The sequence below is a fragment of the Globicephala melas genome, chromosome 8, assembly GCF_963455315.2.
Source record: "Globicephala melas chromosome 8, mGloMel1.2, whole genome shotgun sequence".
NCBI lineage: Eukaryota > Metazoa > Chordata > Mammalia > Artiodactyla > Delphinidae > Globicephala > Globicephala melas.
In genome coordinates, this window is record NC_083321.1 from 55718135 (window position 1) to 55739551 (window position 21417).

Sequence of the window (21417 nt, forward strand, 5' to 3'; positions counted from 1 at the left end):
CTTCTGCTAGCCTTCCTTTTCCTTCCAGCATGCAACTGAATTCCCCCCTGGTCATTCTACCAGCTGTTATGGTATTTGCTCAGCTATTTATTTTAGACTCTCAACAGAAACTCAGTGTGGCAATTAGGGAAGGGTCTGTGGCTGTTTCTCTGGCATCAGGAGGCCCCCTGTTCTGGTGGTGCTTGGCAAAGCTGTTTAGGACAACGGTCTCAAACAGGCCCTGCTCTCTGGGGCTTCTAGGGCTCTGCTCAGGCTGTGCCTCTCCAGGCCCTCCTTTCCTTCCTGCCTCTCCCTGGGGAATCCTGCTTTTCGACACAGTCACACAGCACCAGGTCCGTTGGGAAGTCTTCTCTGTGCCCCACTCAAGTCTCAGGTGAGTATATGTATCCATTCATTTGTTCCATCATTCATTCACTCATTCATTTCACCCGTGTGTTAGTATCTGTCAAGCCCCCAGCAGGTGGCAAGGCTGTGTTGTGTGCTGGGGATCCCGAGGCAATTAGAACACATCTCCTGTGCTTATCTCTATCCTACTGCAAGAGTCTATTCTCTTAAATGTCTCAGGCACACAGTAGGCACTGCGTGAATATTTACTGGACAACAAGTACTACATGATAAGCAGTTGAGCACGTACGGTGTGCTAAGACATGTGCAGGCGTTATTTTATGTAACCGCTCCAACAACCTTAGGAGGCAGTTTGGTAGATTCAAGGTGGATGAAAATTCTTGGCACCTCTCCCTTTGAGAAGTGGGGTCTACTGTCCGTCCCTTGAAGCTGGCTGGCCTGTGACTGCTCTGACCAACAGAATATGGCAAAAGTGACACCGTGCCAGTTCCAGGCCAAGCCGTTTAGGAGGATCAACGGCTTCTTGTCTCAGTGCAGTGGAGCCTTGAGCTGCTGAGGACAAAGTACAGTTCCCTGCAGGGAAGGCCATGTGGAGAGACCCTGAGACCACATCAGAAGGAGAGGGGCCCTACCGAGCCTAGCTTTCCAGCTGTCTCCCCCAAGGTGTCAGGCACGTGAGTGAAGCCATCTTGGATCCTTCAGACCAGACCAGCCAAGAGCCAAATACCACTGATTGACCCCAGTCTATCCCACGTGGAGCAGAAGACCAGCCCAGCTGAGCTCTTCCTGAACTGCTGATTCACACTATGAAGTACAATCAACTGGTGTTTTTTAAACCAGTAAGTTTTGGGTAGTTTGTTATGTGGCAATAGATCATCAGAACAGGAATTTGCTAATATTTTCTCCCTTTTAGAGACGAAGACTTATAAGATCTAGGTCCACAGCTAGTGAGCACTGGGGTGGGGGTGGGGGGTCTGAGCATAGGGTGTGTCTGACCCTGAAATCTGTGCTTTGAACAACTCGCTACAGTGAGTGGACCATCACTGATGCCCTCAGAACATCAGGGCCAAACTCACTTCTTCCAAGCAGACAAGAGATAGAACCTGTGATTTCCTCTCAATTCTTCTAGTGAGTAGGAGCTTAATAAATATTTTTGAATGACTTTTTTCTTCACAGGGTTGGTATGGGGAGCAGGTATATATGGCAAAAATGGAAACGGCTTTTATAGCATGTATTTTAATGCCGGGCACTGTGCTGTGTGTTTCTCATACATTTCATTTACTCCCAGCCCAACAGGCATGAATTCTTAACCCAATTTACAAATGGCGACATCAAGGTTTAGAGACGTTAAGGAGGCTGTCCAGCTAGTAAGCACTACAGCCAAGGTAGGAATCCACATCCACCTGATCTAAAGCCCACATCCTTCCCACCTCACCAAGCTGATCACAATTACTTTTGATTCTATCTGCCAGACTTGACACTGATCCCTCTTAAACTATACCTTGTTAGTTTTGTGCTGTCAACCAGTTGGTATGAAGATCTAGAATTCTGATTGTTTTATCCACTGTATCAGGCACCTCTCCCAGTTTCAGGCTTTTTCTTTTTTTTTTTTTTTTTGCGGTACGCGCCCCTCTCACTGTTGTGGCCTCTCCCGTTGCGGAGCACAGGCTCCGGACGCGCAGGCTCAGCGGCCATGGCTCACGGGCCCAGCAGCTCTGCGGCATGTGGGATCTTCCCGGACCTGCATGGGCAGGTGGACTCTCAACCACTGCGCCACCAGGGAAGCCCAGTTTTAGGCTATCTTTAGATGCACAGAACTCTGAGGTCACAGCAGAAACCTTCCTCAAACATTTCATCTGGGTCTTCAAGGACTCTGCTAGACCAAGAAGTGAGGAGGAAGGTGACTCTGGCAGAGAGTTGTGCAGAGTATGTGCAAAGACACAGGGGCATGAAAGGCCTGGGGATTTGATGGAATACTGATAAATACACATATATGTACACTCACATATACACACATATGCTGAATATTACATTTACATAATCATGTTATATATGTGAATGGATTTAGAAAAGCAAGAAAATGTTATATAAACATGAGTATACACCAACATGTTAACAATGATTACCATTTGGTGGTAGATATGGGTGACTTTCTTTTCTTGCTTATTTCCATTTCCTAACTGCTCTACAGAACATGAGTTGAATGATAAAGTATAAGAAAAAAGAAAACAAAGTTCCATGTGGTTTGAGCAATGGATGTGGGAGAAGAGAGGGTCAGACAGGCATGTGGGCACTGGCTAACGAGGCAAGAGACTTAAGCTGGGACCACATTCACGTCTCAAACTAACCATCAGGAGAACGTCCCTGCTGCTGGTCCTTTATCTTCCTTTCCCTTGAAAAACCTGGAGAGCCACCTACTTTTTTTTTTTTTTTTTTTTCCCCAAGCCCCAGAATACCCTTTCTAGCAGCAGGGGAAGAAGAAAACAGGACATAGAAAAAGCACAGTGGCCGACAACAAGGAAAGGCAGCCGCAGCTCCTTGGCTCAGAATCTCGGGAGACTGGGAGGCCGCAGAAGGGTCGCTCCGCCCCGGGACGAGAACCACCTACTTTGATCCTATGTGAGAAGAATGAACATCTAAGCAGAGGGAGTAGCTGCCACGCTCCATGCCGGGAATCAGAACCATCGATTACTTGCTGGCTTCTTTCAACCAACCATGTGCTGTCATTCAATAAGCACTTTGGAAATAATGGAGATCTAATTAAGCTACTCTGGGTAGGAAGACATACAATTATCTGACTGTGTCCGTGAAGAGAGCAAAGGAGGCGCGCAGGGAAAAGTCACACATGATCTTGAAGACTGTCAACAGAGACATATTAATTAAGAGACCGGGGGCAGGTTGGGCCACATCTGTGAGAAATTTGCTTTTGGAAAAATGATTCTACAGGAGTAAAATGGCACAAAAGGATGTTGATTTTCTCTCACTGGACCCACTAGCTCAGTGTGGGAATATCACCGTCATGTGCCAGGCAGAGTCAGATGGGTACGCCTTCCACGTACAGATTAATTTCACTTCCTCAAATGTGGTATGACTTTTGTCCTCTTCCCAGATAAGGAACAGGAGTTTGAGAAAATCTTTGTTTCCCACTACTTTGAGAACTGTTTCTCTTTGAGAAAGAGCTTCCAAATGTCCAGCCTGGGACACTTCATCCTCAGTTTAGAGAAAACAGGAAAAGGCTATGTCCCCCGAAGCCAAGAGCGCTTATCTCAGAGTGGTAGGATTATGGGTACATCTACCTTTCGTCTTCATATCTTTCTGTGTTTTCTCCAGTGGGTTTGTATGGTTTTTATAACCTTAAAAAAATCCCTTCTGTTTGGGAAAAATAGTGGCTTAGCAAAGGGAAGGAAGAAGGCTATGAACAGAGGGGGACTGAAATCCCTGAGCCGAAAGCATTCAAGGAGGCTGGAAGAAGGGAGAGGCAGAGGGGTCCAGGCCAGGAGGATACGGTTGGTGGTGTAGGGAGACAGCACTGCACCCGGAAGCTGGGCCACCTGGGTTCAAATCTCAGCCGTGCACGGACTGCCTAGCCTTTTTGAGTCTCAGCTTCCAAGTCTCTTAAGTGGGATCACAATAGTAATACCTATTCCCTAAAGTTGTGAGGATTCTATCATATCCCACATATGAAAGCCCTTGTAACTAAAACTCAAATGTATCAATGTTAGGGATTATTAGGGCTTTGGGTATAGAGGGGCTAGGCCAGAAGGAGAGGAGGAGAGGAGGTGAGGGGCGATGGCAGCCACCGAGCACCCACCGCAGGCCAGGCAAGTCCACGCCAGGCGGAGGGTGACCAAGTCGCGCTAGGGAAAAGCAGAGGTGTGGGCCCAAATCAAAGGCTGGGAGCCTGCTCTCTGCCACGTGACAGCCCTGCTCACACACATCAGCTCTCATCTACTGTTACAACAGCCTTCTCCAGTGAGCAGCATCCCCGTGGGGTATTAAAGTGAGGCACAAAGGGGGTCAGCAAGTTGAGCAAGGTCATACCTTCAGTAAGCAGCAGGTTCGCCCTGAACTTCAGGGCTGCTTGATTCCCAAGCCCCAGCTCTCTCTCCCCTACATCATCCCACCGCCCTCCTCGTATCCCTACGCTGCGGCCCAGACCCCAGCCGCCCGGGCCGGGCCAGGTGGCGGGCACACAGCGGGGCCCCTCCAGAGCCCGAGGGTCTCAGCCCGGCCATCCCGCACCCCGCGGCCGCCCCGCGCCCCGCACCTGGTCTCCAGCGGGATGTTGCTGTTGAGCAGCCAGTTGTCCTGGGCGTGGGCCGGCTCCTGCGCGCTCCCGGACGCGGGCTCTCCGGAGAGCGAGTGATCCGTGGGGGCCGGGCTTGGGTTGCTCCTCGGAGTGAAGTTGCCCCGGTTCAGGGAGCTAACGGAGGCCGCGTGGTGCTGGTTAGGGGTGTGGGCGTGCGAGAGCGGCAGCGGCGGTGTCCGGAGCCGAGGGTGGTTCTGCAGGCCACCCGGGGGATCTAGGGCACAAACACACGCAGTCAGCGGGGCGGGGACGACCCCACGGGGACCGCGCGGCAGCAGCCGGGCCAGCCGCAGGCACTGGCAAACCGGACACAGTCAGGCGGTCAATACACAGGTACCCGACAGGCACTTATTGAGCACCTGCTCTTCTAGCTGCTGAGATACATCAAGGAGAAAAGCAGACAAAACTCCTGTCCCCACTGAGCTGACATTTTCGTACGAGAGATAATAAGATTAAAAAAAAAAAGAAAGACTAGCCTCCCATGTCATCAGCTTCCTGCTGTTTCTTTGGTACTTTTAGGGTATGGCTAGAATCAGTAACTTCAACATCACCTGGGAATTGTTTCGAAATGAAAATTCTTGGGCCCTGCCCCAGAGTTACTGAGCCATGAATCTTGGGTGGGGTCCATTAATCTGATTCCACAAACGCTCCAGGTGATTCAGACGTGTGCTAAAATGTGAGCATCACCAATTACACACAATGGTACACAGCAAGTGAAAAATACAAGATAAGTTAATACACAGTTTACCGAGATGGTGATAAATCTGAGAACACGTAAAGCCAGGAAGGGCGCTGTGGCCTGTGTATTTGGAGGCAGTGGTGAAACTTTAGGTCACACAGACAGTGATGGCCTCAGGTGACTTTTGACTAAAGGGAATGAGTCTGGGGGGGATTAAAAACCACCACTAACATCTCTTGAGCCCTTACTATGTGCCAGGCACTATTCCGAGCCCTCTACCTGTGTTAATTCAGCTTATCCTCACGACCCACTACAAAGCAGGTACTGTCTGTATCTCCATTTTACAGGTGAGAGAATTAAGAGACAAATTTTATTTATATCTATTAAATATATTTATATGCACGACACCTTCTTTATCCATTCCTCTGCTGATGGACATTTAGGCTGCTTCCGTGTCTTGGCTATTGTAAGTACTGCTGCAATGAACACTGGGGTGCATGTATCTTTTCTAATTATGGTTTTCTATGGATATATGCCCAGGAGTGGAATTGCTGGATCATATGGTAGTTCTATACTTAGTTGTTTAAGGAACCTCCATACTGTTCTCCATAATGGTTGTACCAACTTACATTTGAGATTGACACATACAAACTACTATATATAAAATAGATAACTAATAAGGACCTACTGTATAGCACAGGGAACTCAGTATTTTGTAATGACCTATATGGGAAAAGAATCTAAAAAAGAGTGGATATATGTATATGTATAACTGATTCACTTTGCTGTATACCTGAAACTAACACAACATTGTAAATCAACTATACTCCAATAAAAATTTTAAAAAAAAGAAAAAGAAAAAAAGGCCTAAGACTAAGACCACCATGCACATGTCACGTTACCTCTTTGAGCCCAGTTTTATCATCTGTAAAATGGGGGAAAGAGTTTATTAAGGGAACCTCAGAGCTACAGTGATATCAAATGAGGCAATCAATGGGAAGGAAACATTTCTCAAGTTCACAGTCTACAAAGTATCCCAGGTCACTTGTTCCTCTCGAGAAGCCTGTATTTCACAGAGAGGACTGAGAGTCAGTGAATATGGGATCCACACCAAGACAGGTATGACATTCCAAAGGCTGTGCTCTTCCTTGGCTCAGCAGACAGCCTTCTGGAAACCATCAAGTACCATCAAGCGTGAGGCACTATCAGTGTTACGGCTACTTTTAGTGGAAGATGCGTCGCTCTCTGCTTTTTATGTAACCCAGTCTTTTATGCCAACGAGTTATAAAGCAAATCTGGTGGGAGTGGGGCTGGGTAGCAATAGAAGGGAAAAAGAAACAGAAACGCATGTGAGCAAATCACTTCCTTCCTACGAACCATTTTCAGGATAAAGGCCACATGGGATCTACCAAGCCCTTTAGAATTTGATCCACGCCTGGCTTTCCAGCCTCATCTCTCATCAGCTCCCTCCCTGTATACTCCATACCTTTCTCTCAGAGGCCAAGAGATCTGCTGGGCCACAGAGTGGCTAACATTGCCACTCCAATGAAGATGGTCTCCAGGAAGGCCACAGAATATGAATGGTACCCTCTGAAGATGTACCATGCTGTGGTCCTGGACCAGAAGATCTGCCAACAGAGATGCCCCTTGATGGGAAGGGAGAGAACCTGGGAGCCAGTAGAACAGGCAGAGAACAGACACCCTTGGACCAGGGAGAAAGCGAGAATATGCAGGGTCATTTGTTTGGTCCACCTGTCCTCAGGCAGCATTTTAATGGAGACATGTGGAGCCTGGAAAAGAAGCCAGCAGCAGAAGCGGCCTCCTGGGTTGGTTGAGGGTCCCTCCCTACCCCTGGCCTTTCAGTCCAGGGCATTACTGTCCAGTGGTTATCAGGAGGCCGGCAGAGAAGGGTGACCTAGTCCTTGCCCCTGGCCCATCGCTAGGAGTCAACCTTCCCATGGCATTTTACCTAATTGATATTAACAGTTGCTGCCATGTACTTGAGCACATACTAAGTGTGCTTTCACAGCCTGAACCTTTCTAATGCTCACAGCAGCTCCTAGAGGGCGGCATGATTATCATTCCCATTTTACAGACGAGGAAGCTGAGGCTTACAAAACTAGTGAGTGGTCCTTACTAACCCACAGCCTGAATTCTGTCTACCAAACCATGGTGCCTTTGCATAAAACACAGATACCTGCTTGACCGTCTCAGTCCATGGCCAAAGGCAAGAAAAAAACCCTCAGTGAAGAGAGCAAGCATCTGAGGTCTGGGTCAGGGCAGGCTGACCTGCAAGCCTACAGACACTAGCTTTGTGACTAAGTAGGATGCCCGCCTCTGGCTTGATAGCACTGCCAAGAGTCCTGAAATGATGAGATTTTAAGTATAAGCGTCTAAAAGGAAATTCTCCTACGGGGATAAGGAATGTCCTGGTCCAAATCCGTTCTATTTTTTGAAGCTCAGCTCAATTGCCACCCCTTCCAGAAAGCCTTCCTTGATCTACCCTCCTCCAAAGTTCGCTTTTCCTCCACTGAACGCTAACACAGCAGGTAACCTAGACGGCTCACCTTTTCTGTCTCCCCCAGAGCATGCATACTTATGTCCCCACCTTGCCTCCTCTAGTAGGTATAAAAATCCCTGCTCCCTCTGTGCTGTTGATCACAGGTCCTAGATGAAGCAGATGCTCAATGTAGGTTTCTTGAGCAAGTGGCTCTTGTGAGTGGTCTGGGCAATCTGTCCAGAAGGGTAAGGCTGGTGGGGAGGATTTTTGTATGCCCAAAATGACAGCAGGCCACCTGGGCTCTCTAGGCCAGGGGTCCATACAGCCCTTTACTTACTTGCCTGGAACCAGAGTCCCAGATGCTTCAGCTGGGCTCTCTCTTTCCCTTCCATTCTGAGAACAGTAGGAAAGGGGATTCTGATGTCTCCCAGGTTTCCCAGGGAAAGGCTCTGTGTTTGGGGGCTCAGCAATGGGAGTGCACTCATAACCCCAAAAAAGACATGGCCTTCCCAAGGAGCAAATGTTTTCTCTGGTCTGAACGGAGACTCCTTTCTGCTCCTATGGCCAGGAGGGAAGACAGAGAGGAGAGGCCTTCTTTTCTCCCCTTATCCTCCCCAATCTATACTCTCATCTTTAGAGGGAGTTCAGAACCAATTCACTCATTCAGCATGTACTGAATCCCCTTTCTGTGCCAGGACCTGTAAGCTGGGTGCTGGGAATACAATGGTGAATGAGACAGTGATGGCCTAAGAGAGAGAAGAACTCTCTTGCGGTTCCTACTCACTGGCTGGGTGGCCTCCAGTAATTCACATCACCTTCCTGGTCCTTGGTCTGTGCACCTGTGAAGGGTGCACACATTCCTGCGTCACCACTTTCTGGAGGATATCCTTTGCTCAACTGCCAAATACAGAGTGAGCCCCTACTGTGCCCTGAGGGGAAGGGCCCCAGCGCCATTCACCCCAAATCACCGGTAAATATTTATGGAATGTGGGGGGCAGAGAAGGGAGAACAAATCAGGTAGGTGGACCTCTTGTCTGCACAAGCAATGGCTTCTCTTCTGCTACCTGGGAGTAAGCACTGGTATATTTGCAAAGCTGTGGTGTAATTCTAATTTATACCCTCTTTTCGCAGATACAGCCACTAAGTATCTCTCTGAATCAAGCCCAGGTATGAGTCATTTTTACTGTTACATTGCACACCTCTGTCAGTAAAGGCCACTTGCTTATCTGAGTTTTGCAAGCCCGGTTTTCCAGGAAGGTTTTTTGCTTCCTACCAGTTCTCACGTATATTTACAGTTGCTGGTTCCCTCCAACACCTCAGACGTTTTTCATTTTATATGCACAAAAACCCTGAATACCAAATGCCTCTGGGCTGCATCTCCCTGAACTGGGATCATAGTGAGGCTTCTTCAGTGGGCTGGGCAGAGCAGTAGGTGATAGAAGGAGACTAGGCTTTGACGTCAGACAGCCCTGGGTTTAAGGTTTGGCTTTGCCACTTATAAGCTGTGTGACCTTGATCAAGATACTTAACTTCTCTGGAGCTTCAGTTTTCTTATCATTAAATGGAGATAACGCCCATCTTACAGAGCCATTATGAGAAGTAAGTGAGATCATATATATACATATACATATATATATACACACATATATATATATACATATATATATATATATATATATATATAAGGTTCTTAGCATAGTGCCTGAAACACAGTAATGCAAAAAAAAAAAAAAGTAACTATTAATTCCACGGTTATGGTAAAGCCATGCTGAATGGATAAGGCATAAAGTGCTCAACTGTCACCGTGACGATTACTCTACAGCATTTCCAATAGGGGTGCCAAAGCAAAAAACCTGGAGAGAGAAAGAGTAGGAACACGCCGGGCAGAAACGTGGTCCTCTTCTTTTACAGGTGAATCCCACTCTGGACAACCCCATTGGCTTTCAGGAGCCCTGGTCTCGGGAAGGTGCTTGTAGCTCGACGTGCAGATCAGAAGCAGTGAGAATGGCTGCAGCCTGCCACGCAGCACTAAACCGGACACACGGGGTCTCCATGTCCTCAAAGAGTAGGGCCCCTTTCTGCGTTAGGTAAGCATCTCAGAGCAAACCAGGGTGCTGCTCTGTCCTGGGTTCAGGGTGTACCCTGAGGAGAGGGCCCCTGAGGTTGTTCAATCAATCAGCAATAGAACAGCCCTGTGTTGTGTGCAGGGACTTGGGGAGTTTTAAGGATGAGCCCCGGCCTTGACAAATAGCTGGTGTTTGGGGGACAGATGTAAAAGGGGTACCAGAGCGGAGCTCAGGAGCCTCCCAGACCTAAGTTCAACCTTGGCTCTGTCTCTGACAAGCTACATGATTTGAGGCGAGTCACTCAAGTTCTCTGAGCTTCTAATTCCTCACCTATAAAATAAGTATACAGTAGTAATGTAATAAAAGGAAGGGCTATCATCAAATGAATAAACAGATCTAGAGATGAAAGAAATATGGTCTCTGACTTTGAGCTGCTCACAATTTAGTAAAAATAAGACACACCAATAGATACTACACAAGATAGTAATTATGATGAGATGATAATAGTTAACATTTATTGAGTACTCTCTATGTGACTGGTTCCGAATGGTTTATTTAATCCTTATAACACCCCTATAAAGAAGGTACTAGTTATTATTACTCCCCAATTTATAGATGAGGAAACTAATGTACAGAAAGGCTAGGAACTTTGCCCAAGATTCCTAAACCACTGAGAGATGGAGCCAGAACCTGAACTCAAGCATCTGGCCCCCGAGCCCACACTCTTAACCACCCTGCTTTACGTACACGGAGGGAGTGGACGCGGGGAAAGTGCCCACACTGATGCCCATCACACGGCGAGCGGTCCACGAGCGCTGGCTCCCAGAATCCTCGTTGGCCTTACACTGCAGCCCCGCTGGAGCTCAACGGAGCACAGTGAGGGCTGCCAGCTTGACTGTCAGGCTCGGGGCAGGGTTCATGGCAAGCGACATGTGCCCTGTGTCTAAAGGCTATTCTAGGCATTGGATGAGGCATGTGTGGGGGTCCAGAGTCGACAGAGAGAGAGAAGAAGAGAGTGAACGTGAGGCCGGCTTGGGCATTTCTCTAACTACTGTGGGATGGCTGTGAGGAGCAGTGGCAGGAGGCCAGGTGGAGACACTGGGAGCAGGTCTGGGTGGTGGTCGCCTGGAGATGCCAAACAAAAGAACTTGGCCTTTATCGGGAGGGTGGGAGGGCGCTCCGATGGGCTCTGAGGCGGGAGGGCCATGATCACACCAGTGTTTGAGGCAGATTCCTGGCGGCCATGTGGAGAATGAACCAGGTGGGGGCAGGCTGCAGGCAGGACCCAGACTGCCTGTGGGACGCTTGACTGCTAGCGAGACTCCAGTGGAGCGCGTCGTTACCCTTTTATAAGAGCACATTCATGAGAAAAAGACATAAACTTCCAGAGCTTTGGCTCGGGCAAAGAATCTGAACGTGTCAACAGCTCTGCGATCTAGGCCGGCACTGGCTCTGAGAAAGGGTGCCAGGCTGGGCGTCCACCTCCAACCCCGTGAAACGGCCGCCAGGCGCCGAAAGGTCTCCTGGCCGCAGAGTTAACGACGACCAAGCGTGCGCTGCAGTCATTAATCGGGCCCTAAAGATTGTCAGATATGAAGGATGATGGTATTTAATTATCATAAAACACAAATACTCCAGCTGCCTGAGAATGCCAAGAGAAAGAGTGATTTGGCTTCCACTAAAATGCCATCGGCTACCACTAACTCGGGATGGGGCAGTAGCGGTGCTGAGAGCTCAGCTAATGAACCTTGGCCTCCTCGACCAATCTAGAGAAGCCAGAGAGCTCTCTGTCACCACAGTCGGCAGCCGGGATCTGACGGCTTGACTTCCAGCCTCCGCTCTGCCTCCTCCAAGCTATATATAATCTCGGACAATTTACTGAACCTGAGTTTTGGTTTCTTGTCAAATGTCTATGAAAGCACCTCACACACTGGAGGGTCCTGTGTAAGAGAGAGAGCTATCAGCGTTATTCTTATTGCCTCAGAAGGAATAAGAACAGTGGCGTCCGAATGGGAACCACTGGTCTGAGCACGAGGCCAGGGGCTGCATTTGTGTGTTTTCTCTGCCCATCCGTTCTCTCCCTGAACACATGCTTTCTGTTCACTTTCACTGCTGTGCTGTTGGTTCTGTGTCATGGCCCGTGTGCAGGGCCTCTAAACAGGGAGGGCCCACAGGGGCTGGGGCAGCAGGCTGGAGCTTCCTGAGGCTACTCTCCCAGTGCTCTTGATGGGGAGTAAAAAAGGACACCGTGAGGTCACAGTGTGGCTTTTCTGCTCCCTCGTTCACTTAGGGCAGCACTTTGAGTGAATTCAGACTGTTAAAGTGCTTGTATGTGAGAAACAGCAATGAAGGGACAATGCCTTAAAGTAATGCAAAAGCCCCACTGTACAGTGCAGTGGTTTTCCAAATAGGGCCGTCTGGAAATGCGGAAGGGGCTGTTTTTTGGTTGTTCCAATGACTGGAGAGCACACCTGGTGTTTGGCAGGCAGGAGGGGGCCAGGGAAGACAGCTGCATGCCATGCACAGGAACCGGTCATCTTAAAGGTGATCCTAAAGGGTATGCCATCCAGTCAGTGGTTAGCCTAGTGCTAATTAGTCTAGGATGGGTAAATAGCTAATAATACACAATTTTATTCCGTGTTTGCTTCCACCCCCATCCCCAGTTTCACTCGCTCTCTGTCACAGGAGGTGACTGGTAAGGGCTGCCATCACCTGTGCTCCCTTGGCCCCTGGCTTCCAGAGAGGTTTGGCTAATTGTTAGCACAGCAGGACACTGGAAGGAGGAAGGGGGAAGAGGTTGAGGTCACCCCCGGCCCCATCCTCTGAAGCCCTGCTTCAGGGCAGTGTCTCAGGCAGTAGCCTCATCCCACAAGGCTATAATGGGTTACAGTTAGAGTGGTCTGGGGAAACTTCTAGGAAGAGCGAGACCTTGAACTGGGTACCGAGGGAGAGACAGGGTGAAGGTATACGAAGGGAAGGGAGCAGGGAGCTGGCACCAGCAAAGGCCCACAGGCTGAGGGATGCAGACCCCTAAGGGACACCTGGGCACTCGGAGTGGAGAGCTGTGGGGGGAGCAGAGGGAGAGGCTGGAGCCCCCCTGCAAGGACCTGGAGCCAGAGGGGCAGCTTTAAGGGTGTTCAGAGGGCTCACCCCAACTTCCAGCCTTTTAAAGCCAAATGTTAGAGTAGTCACAGGAGTGAACCAGAACGCCCAGGCTTCATTACAACGCACTCAGGATTCCTCATCCAGCAACGAATGCTCTCCTAGGGTGGGGTGTGGGTGAGGGACACCCTGCTGTCTTCACCAGACAGTTGAGGAAAGAGCAGAGTCAGGAGTCTCTGCCAGAGAGAGGTATAGTCAGCACTGCTATTTCCAGAGTCATGGTAATTTACAATCTAAGCCAAGGGCATCAAAAGCTGTCTGTTCTAAGCAGGCGAGTGAACAACGTGGCAGGGCCACCATCTGAACCCGGAAGAACTCTCTCCCAGTACACTTCATTCTTGCGCTTGCCCCTAACACCTGCTAATTGCTGTGTGACCTGAGGCAAGGCACTTAAGCTCTCTGAGCTCCGGTTTCCCCAACTGACAAACAGGAGGAGGAAGGGGTGGGAGTCCCTCTAATTCTAAAAGCAAGGCTGAGTCATTCTTGGCAGATGAACCCGGGAAATCCGTTAAAGAACATCTGCTTGCTAAAGACGTGCACAGCAAGTCGGCGGACTGGATCGTGCTGTGCGACTGGGCACCGAAGAGGGCAGAGAGGTGGCCTGGAAGGAAGAGAAACGTGGTCCTTCTTTCCTCCCTCCCTCTCCTCCTGCTTCCCTGCTTTCCTTCCTTTCACAAAGGTCACTCTCCATAAGCCCTGTGCTGGATACTGGAGACCCAGAGATGGATTAGTCGAGGTCCCTGCCTGTAAAATCTGAACAGACCGATCAGGAAAGGTCGGCTACAACCACAGGGGATCTTTCCTGGGTACATGGCTTTCCCCCAGCTTAAAGCTTAGGGCAGAACTTGTCCTGGGAAAGCTTTCTGCTTGTCAATTAAGTTTTCTTTCCTTCCACTGTTACCTTCCTGCCCTTTTCAAAAATGGTCTGACCCATCAACTGTTAGGTTAAGTCCCAAATCAATAAGGAGCCTTACCTATCAATAGGAGTGTGAGTGTGTGTGTGAGTGTGTGTGTGTGTGAGTGTGTGAGTGTGTGTGTGTGTGAGAGAGAGAGTGTAGGAGGTGGAATTCAGTTCAACAGGAGGCTGCCGTGTGCTGGAGCAGATCTAATGCAGTGGGCTGCATTCATAGAGGGAAAGCACGAAGGAGGGAGGTGAGGGTCAGGCTGTGCTGATCAGCTGGAATGGGGCCAGAGAAGGGACACCTGGATTGGGGGTCATGCCAGTGCTGTAGACACCGATCCCCCCCCCCCCCGCAGCCTCTGGAGCTAGTCAGTGTTTTCCCTGGCTTCCTTGGATGGTGAGAGGGTTTAGAAACTGTGTGCCTATGGGGATAAACAGAGGACCAATGTTGTTAGCCTGGGGAGGAGACAGGTTAGGGAAAGGGATTAAAGAAAGAGTGTGTGGCTAGGAGTCCAGCTGAAATACACCACATGCCCATGATAAGCTTTCCCAGTCTCGTCACTTAGGTCACACAATTCATAGCTCGGAAATTAAACACCCGATTATGGGGTGCAGTAGAGAGTCCTAGACTGAAGAACTGTTCCCCGCTGTGGCATTAATGCACGCTGTGGCTTTGGAAAACTCCCCTCCCCTTCCCGGGCCTCAATCTGTCTGAAAAAGGAGCTTCCTTCATTTGATAGATGATCTCCTGAGGTTCCTTCCAGCCTTTGACAGTCTGATTCCTCGTGGCTTCCCTTGTTCCTCTCGGGGAATTTTCTGGAAAGAAGGAGATGGGCAAAGCACTACTGCTGCCTTCAAACAGCCAAAGGATGGAGGAAGCGGCATATCTACTCCACGGGCTTTAGGAGGAAGAATCGGGGCCAAGCCCAGGAGGTTACCTGGAGGAACTCGCAGCGCAACTCCAGGAAACCCTTCTTCCTGCCAATGAAGTGGTTTGAAATAACTAGCCTCAACCTCCTCCCTGAACTTCAAGCCTCTGCCGCTCAAATGAAATTCGTATGGAGCGTTCTCCAGCTGGCTCCCTCTCCTGTGCTCCTGATCTCAGTATTACCACCGCTGCCACACCACCCACTCCCTCCATCAAAGCAGGCGGCTGGGGATCACCATCGCCTTCTCCCTCTTTTTCAGGTTCAAAAGCTTAGCCATGATTGCCATACTCTGGTGTTGCCCTCCACATCTCTGGGATTCTCACCTCTCCCACTGTCATGACCTCAGCTCATCAGTGGACACCCAGACCAGGGCCATAGATGACACTGGGGTCTCAGCCCACTGGCTCACCCCTGCTCCAGGTCACTCCCCTGCCATAAAGCCTTCTATGGCTCCCCACTGCCCACAGGACAAGACCCTCACCATCTGACCTGAGCCCACCCACCACTCCAGGGCTGCACCCACAGCTCTCTACTCCCCTCTTTAAGAAGGTGCCAAGGTTAATAGGCTAATTATAAACCACTCATGAAACGGCTCACTGCCTGTCTCACATTCACGGCTTTGCACATGCCTTTTCCTTCTGCACGGAAGGTGTTTTTTCCTCCTTTACTGGTTAACTCAGACTAGAAGTTACCTTCTCTAGGAAGCCTTTTATGACCACCCCCTCAACCCCCGCCCCCGCCAGTTTGCGTTCAAAGCTGCTTTTCTGGGCACTTCTAACCCCCATGGCTCACTTGGAGTTATGATCACTTGTTTGCATAACTGTCTCTTCTACCAGACAGTACGCTCCAAGCGTGGAGGTCTTATCTTCATACATCACAGACTGTGAGGCTAGAAGCATGACTCTCTCTGGGGTACCTGGCGGGCTCTTTCACCCGGGTGCTGCCACTGGTTCCCAAGGGGCAGGGGATGGTTTGGGCGCTCTGGGCACCCTGATCTTTCTCTTTACACATGACCTGACGTTCTCCAAACTGCACAGGTTACACAGCTGATCACTGAGGCTGGCATCAACTCTATATTTTTTTATCAATGGTTGAAGAGGCCACGAAAAGGAAATCAAGACCATGAATCTCAAGACTCCCACAGGGAAGAATCTATTTTGTTGAAATCGACACCAGCACTGAAGGTCAAGGTAGTTTACCGGGTGGTTTTCCTTACTATACTCCCCAAGCCCGCCCCTCCCCCATTACACGGGCCCTGCAGGAGGCTAAGTACCAGCACAGGGAGAGGCGAATTTTCATCCATCACGTTCACATCCCTCCCTCCATTTTATATCCATCAATAGTTCTGAAGAAGAAACTGCCTTCTCCTGGAAGAGACACTGACGTGACTAGATGAAGCGACAGGCTGCTAGAACCCCCGGAGCATTACCGCGTGTGGTTAAGTGCCACGGCTGAGGCTCAAGCTGCCTTGGGTTCAAACACGCTTACACACTGGGCCGCACCACAGATCTTTTCTGGGACCCCAGTTTCACGCCACTGAGGCCAGGAGGGTGAGTGCTGAGTTGGAGGGAACTGAGTTTGAAACCAGGTTCCACCACTTACTAGCTTTATGGCTGGCTCTGGGTGAGTTTTTAACCTCTGAAAGCCTTGACTTCTCCATCTGTAAAATGGGGATAAGGGCGCCGTCTGCTTCTTAGTCTTGTTTCAGAGGTTTAGTGGGACGGTGCATGTTGGGTCCTGAGCACAGGACTGTCAAACAGGAAGGGCTCAGTTGAGGTTAACTATGAATTTCCTCTCATAGCTCCTTAGAATCCCATCGAGTTACATTCCGCTTGGGCTGTGGAATCCCCAAGGGCAGAGATCTGATCTTTTTCACCCAGGGCTTGGTCTTCACCGTATCTTTAGCTGTTTTCCCTCTAGAGGCTATTAAGGTACCAGTAAGTGTTTGTTGAATGAAACGAAAGAAGCCCTTGTCCATGCAGGGTCTTTGGGTCTGGGCACGAGGAGGCTATCCGTGGGGAGGAGAATGAATATTTATTGACACATGACTATAAGCTGGGCCCTCAGAAAGGTTTCCTCATTTCATTTTCAGAACAACACTAAAGGTGGCTCTTAATTTCCCCATTTTACAGACAAGGAAACTGAGCCTCATCGGCCTGCTCTGCCTTTGCCTATGACTTTTGCAAATGGGGTATCTCAGGCCTCAACATTCGTGGCAACCTTATGAGGTATGACACCTTGATTTACAGAAACCTGCCCAAGGTCATACCACTAGGAAATGATACAAAGCCAGGATCCCAGCACAGATCACTCCGCTCGCTCTACTCCTGCAGGGGATCAAGCCTCCTAGAGGCAAAGGAAGAAGAAAAAATAAATTCAGAAGTACTTAAGCTCTATGTATTGAGCAATTTATTAAATGCAAAACCTCTCGTATATTTTTGCTTTGATTGAGCAACAGTCATGTCAACAGTTCCATGGATGAGGAGTTTGGGGACCACAAAAGCTTTGCTGTTTGATGACACATCCGAATAACAACCCTGAGAGGCAGGGTTTTACACACGGGGAAACCGAGGCCCTGCAAGGCTAAGAGGCTTGCCCAGGCGCAGAGCTCGTAAGCAGTGGCCTCCCAGCCTCTCGAAACTGCATGGAAACACACACCTGCTACCTCGGCAGAAGGGCACCCACCCAACCCCAGCAAGTCACAAGGCAGCATGAGACCCCCCGCCCGAGTGATCCTGACCTTTTCCCTCAGGCTGTCAAAGGTCCCACTTCCGGCATCCAACTAATTATACTATCAGAGAGACGCTTTCTATCATTTATGACATGACCACGTGTGGCTTTTCCTTTTGATACAAGCTCAGGAGATCTTAGGCAGGTATTCCACCCATCAATGTCCATGAACCAAGTCATAATAGGAACAGATAAAAGGCATGTGTCCTCCTGAAGTCCTCGGCAAAGTGTCCAGCTCAATCCCCAGGCCGCGCAAATGTAATCATAGCACTAATAATGGCCTCAAAGGCTTACTGAGCTGCCAGCTACTCTGCTAAGCATCTCTAATGCACTTCTTTACCCGTTTCCTCTCCCCAAGAGTCCTCTGAGGCCGGTGTACGAGGAACACAACACAGAGTGGTAGGAGTGTGGGCTCTAGAGCCAGGCAGCCTGGGTTTGAATCCTGGCTCCAACACTTCCTAGCTGTGTGGCCCTCTTTCCCGACTTCAAATATGGAGATAGTACTCGTGGGGTGGTTGGGAGGATTCACGTAAAGCTCGAAGAGCATGCGTGGCACACAGTAAGGACTCACCAAATGCTAGCTATCGTTATGTCTATTTTACAGATGAGGAAACTGAGGCTCAGACAGACAATTGGCTCATGCTCCACAGCTGCCCAGTGCCAAGACTGGAATTCAGATCTAACTTCAACTCCCACGCTCTTAATGGCTACGGCTCACTTTCTGCCCTTCACCCTACAGTTCACCAGCATGGCAGGTGCTCCCAGACGGTATGATGATTACTGTTATTCATAGTTGAGAATGCCTCGTTAAGTGCTATGCTCCTGGTCACCGCCCTCCCAAGGTGACCGACCTCCAGCTCGTGCCCCTTCTCTTCCATGGCGTCATGAGCAGCTTACAGAGCAAATCCCCGCAGCCAGGGCACAGACGGCACCAACTTCATTTTAATGCAAAAAGTGTACAGTCTGTGGGCACCACCTGGGCTCATTCCCCAAGTCAATTCTTTTCTCTTGGCCGTGGAAGATTTTATTTTTCCAATTTCAGAATCAACTTACGTTAAAAAAGAGAGAGAAATCCAATCAGCCTGGCTCAGGTTTGTGAAACAAACCTTGCAGCTGGCATAGAACCTTAATCAAACAGTTATATTCATAACCACAGTTATCGCTGCTCTACCTAATTTCTACAGCCCAGGGCCTCCTACAGAAAATGTCTCTTGGCGATATAGGATGAAATGCAGAGGCTCGCTGACGCTGCTGAAGGGGTGTAGAACTGCAGGCCTGGCACATTAATGAATCTGAAGCAAATCTGGATTTGGAGGCACGTCCTCCAGGAATTCCACCCACACCTCAATGTCATACAACATTTTCTTTCTTTCTTTTTTTTTTAAATAAGGAAATGGAAGAAGTAAACTTTTGCCTGGCTGCTTTCTTTGTTTTCTGGAAGAAATAAAGTAGAAAGGCCAAGCTTATTGTCCTGAAGAGGACACGTGCTTCAGAGTCTGGTTGACATGGGCTTGAATTCTGGCCCTGCCATTCATCCGCTGTGTGACCTAGACAAGTTACTTAACCTCTCTGAGAGCATCAACAAAATGCAGATAATTACTCCTACTCACAGACTGAAAATTAAATGAGAGAACAGTGAGTTTCCTACTAGACTGTGAGCTTTGTATTCCCAATGCTTCGCACAAGTTCTACTTTATTGCAGGTCTAATATAAATGTTCGCTGATTGTGCCTACAATCCTACCGTCCATTGTTTACTGAGTGATTACCACGTGCCAGGGATGATGCTAAATTCTTTACAGGCATGATCTTATTTTACCCTAAAAACAACCCTGGAAAGCATGTATTATGATCCCCCTTCCAGCTTTGAGACAACTGAGGCTCTGAGAAGTTAGGAGACTTGTCCCGAATAACACAACTAGTAAGAGGGGAGCAAACAGGAATCCCACCATCACAGAGGCAGGGCCAAACTCACACCCAGGCCCACTGACTCTACTTCTCTGTCCTGCCCCCTCCTTTCACAGCACCCATCAAACATCACACACAGCACATTCTTAAGGATACTTGTTTCCCCTTTCTTCCTCCTTTTGTCCTCTCATGTTTTAGATTTCCTTGGGGCAACTCAGAAATCAGGGTAATATTTCAGGATATTTCGAGGGGCTTAGTCATCATTTTCAGCCAACATCTGTTGAACATTTGCAGCAGGGCTTGCTCTCGGTTAGTTCCTGGGCAGACACTTCTCTCCTTGCTGGGGCTTCCCAGATTCCTGGACTACCCAGAAGAAAGAAAAGTGAGGGATCCAACTCTCCTGAATGACTTTGGGGAAGAGAAGGTGCCCACCCAGGTACCTGGTGAGTCTGATTCAGCCTACTTATGCCCCTGCCAGTTGGCAGGGGTAGGCCTGGGCCCTAGTTGCAGCCCTTCCCTGATCTCGCTGGAATCTGGTGCAGTCACCCCACCTCTCTGGGTCTCAGTTTTTCCCTGTGTGGACGGAGAGTATTAGACCCAATTCATTTGCTCAGCAAATATTTCTGTCAGTTGTTTCCAAACTCTTCACTCCTAGAATCCTACTAATAATCCCCTTACAATTACCCTATGTTTTAAGATACTTTGTTTCCAACACAAGCTATATTGATTAACTAATCATGAATTGTTCTCCCATTTTTAAATCAAACACATGTAAAACTGATGATCAGAATTTCTGACAGGACCGAGAGGATTCAGTGAATGGGTCCCTAGCAGCCCGCTCACTGCTGACATGCAGTAGGCCCTGGGTTCACTAAACGAATGAGTGAATGAATGAACGGATGGATGGATGGATGGACGGACACCTGGTGCTAAGCAGAAGGGCACTAAATGGTGGGAAAATACAGAGTCAGAACGACCTGGATCTCGATACCAGCTCTACCATTCACAAGCTGTTTGATCTTGGATAGGTCACTTACCTCCCTAAGGCTCAACCTTCCCATCTATGACAGGAAGACACTTAGCTATGTCTTGCAGGACCATTGTAAAGTTGATTAATAATAATAGTGACAATGATAAGAAAAATAATAGGAGCTAAAACATATACAGTGTAGAGTATGTGCCAGGCACCAGTCTAAACGATTTACACATATTAACTCAATCTTCCTAATAAGCCTAAGAGGTAGTTACTATTATCAACTCCTGTTTTACAGATGGGGAAACTACATACAAGAAAGATGTTATGTAACTTGCCCAAGGACAGACTTGCATGATGGAGACAGCATCCAAACCCAGGAGGTCTGGCTCGAGCCTGTGTTCTTAACCCTCCACTCTACTGCCTGGGTAGGTCATCAAAGTGCCAAGCACGTAGCACGGTAACTCCCATCCTTACTGAGGGGAAGCCCTCCAGGCTGGCTAGTGCACTCTTACAGCAGGACGATCAGCACGGTTTCCAGCTGGGCTTTTTGCAATAATGGCAATCACTCATAGCATCCCTATATCTACAAGATCCATAATGGCCCAGCAACAGCACTTAGGATGAAGCAGGAGGTGCTGTCAGACACTGGCTCTGCTGGGGACTGTACCACAGAGACCTTAGTCAATGGGAGGAAAAATGAGGCAAGTGTTGTCCGTTTAGCCTCCGTTTCTGGAAGACATGCAGAATTCCTCCTGCTCAAGGTGGTTTCCATCCACCATGCCTTTGCCTCTTTAGGGTACCTAGGTGGCTTTTACTCACCTGGCATTTCTTCTGATGATAGAAATTCTCTTTTTGTCCTGGGGATCCCTACTCTCAGCTTCTCAATTTGGATGGAACTGACTTCAGGGAGGCCA

The 21417-nt window shown here is 49.0% G+C and overlaps 1 protein-coding gene across 13 annotated transcripts in view; it reads right to left on the bottom strand.

The window, feature by feature from the left end:
• TENM4 (teneurin transmembrane protein 4) overlaps positions 1-21417 on the bottom strand; it is a 739976-nt gene that overhangs the window by 234254 nt on the left and 484305 nt on the right. For all 13 annotated transcript variants that reach the window (XR_009564930.1, XM_060303774.1, XM_060303773.1 and 10 more), the window contains one exon: positions 4613-4868. Coding sequence is in view for 11 of the 13 variants with exons in the window: in XM_060303774.1 (XP_060159757.1) it covers positions 4613-4868 (256 nt within the window). In the remaining 2 variants the exon portion in view is untranslated. The remainder of the gene's footprint in view (positions 1-4612; positions 4869-21417) is intronic.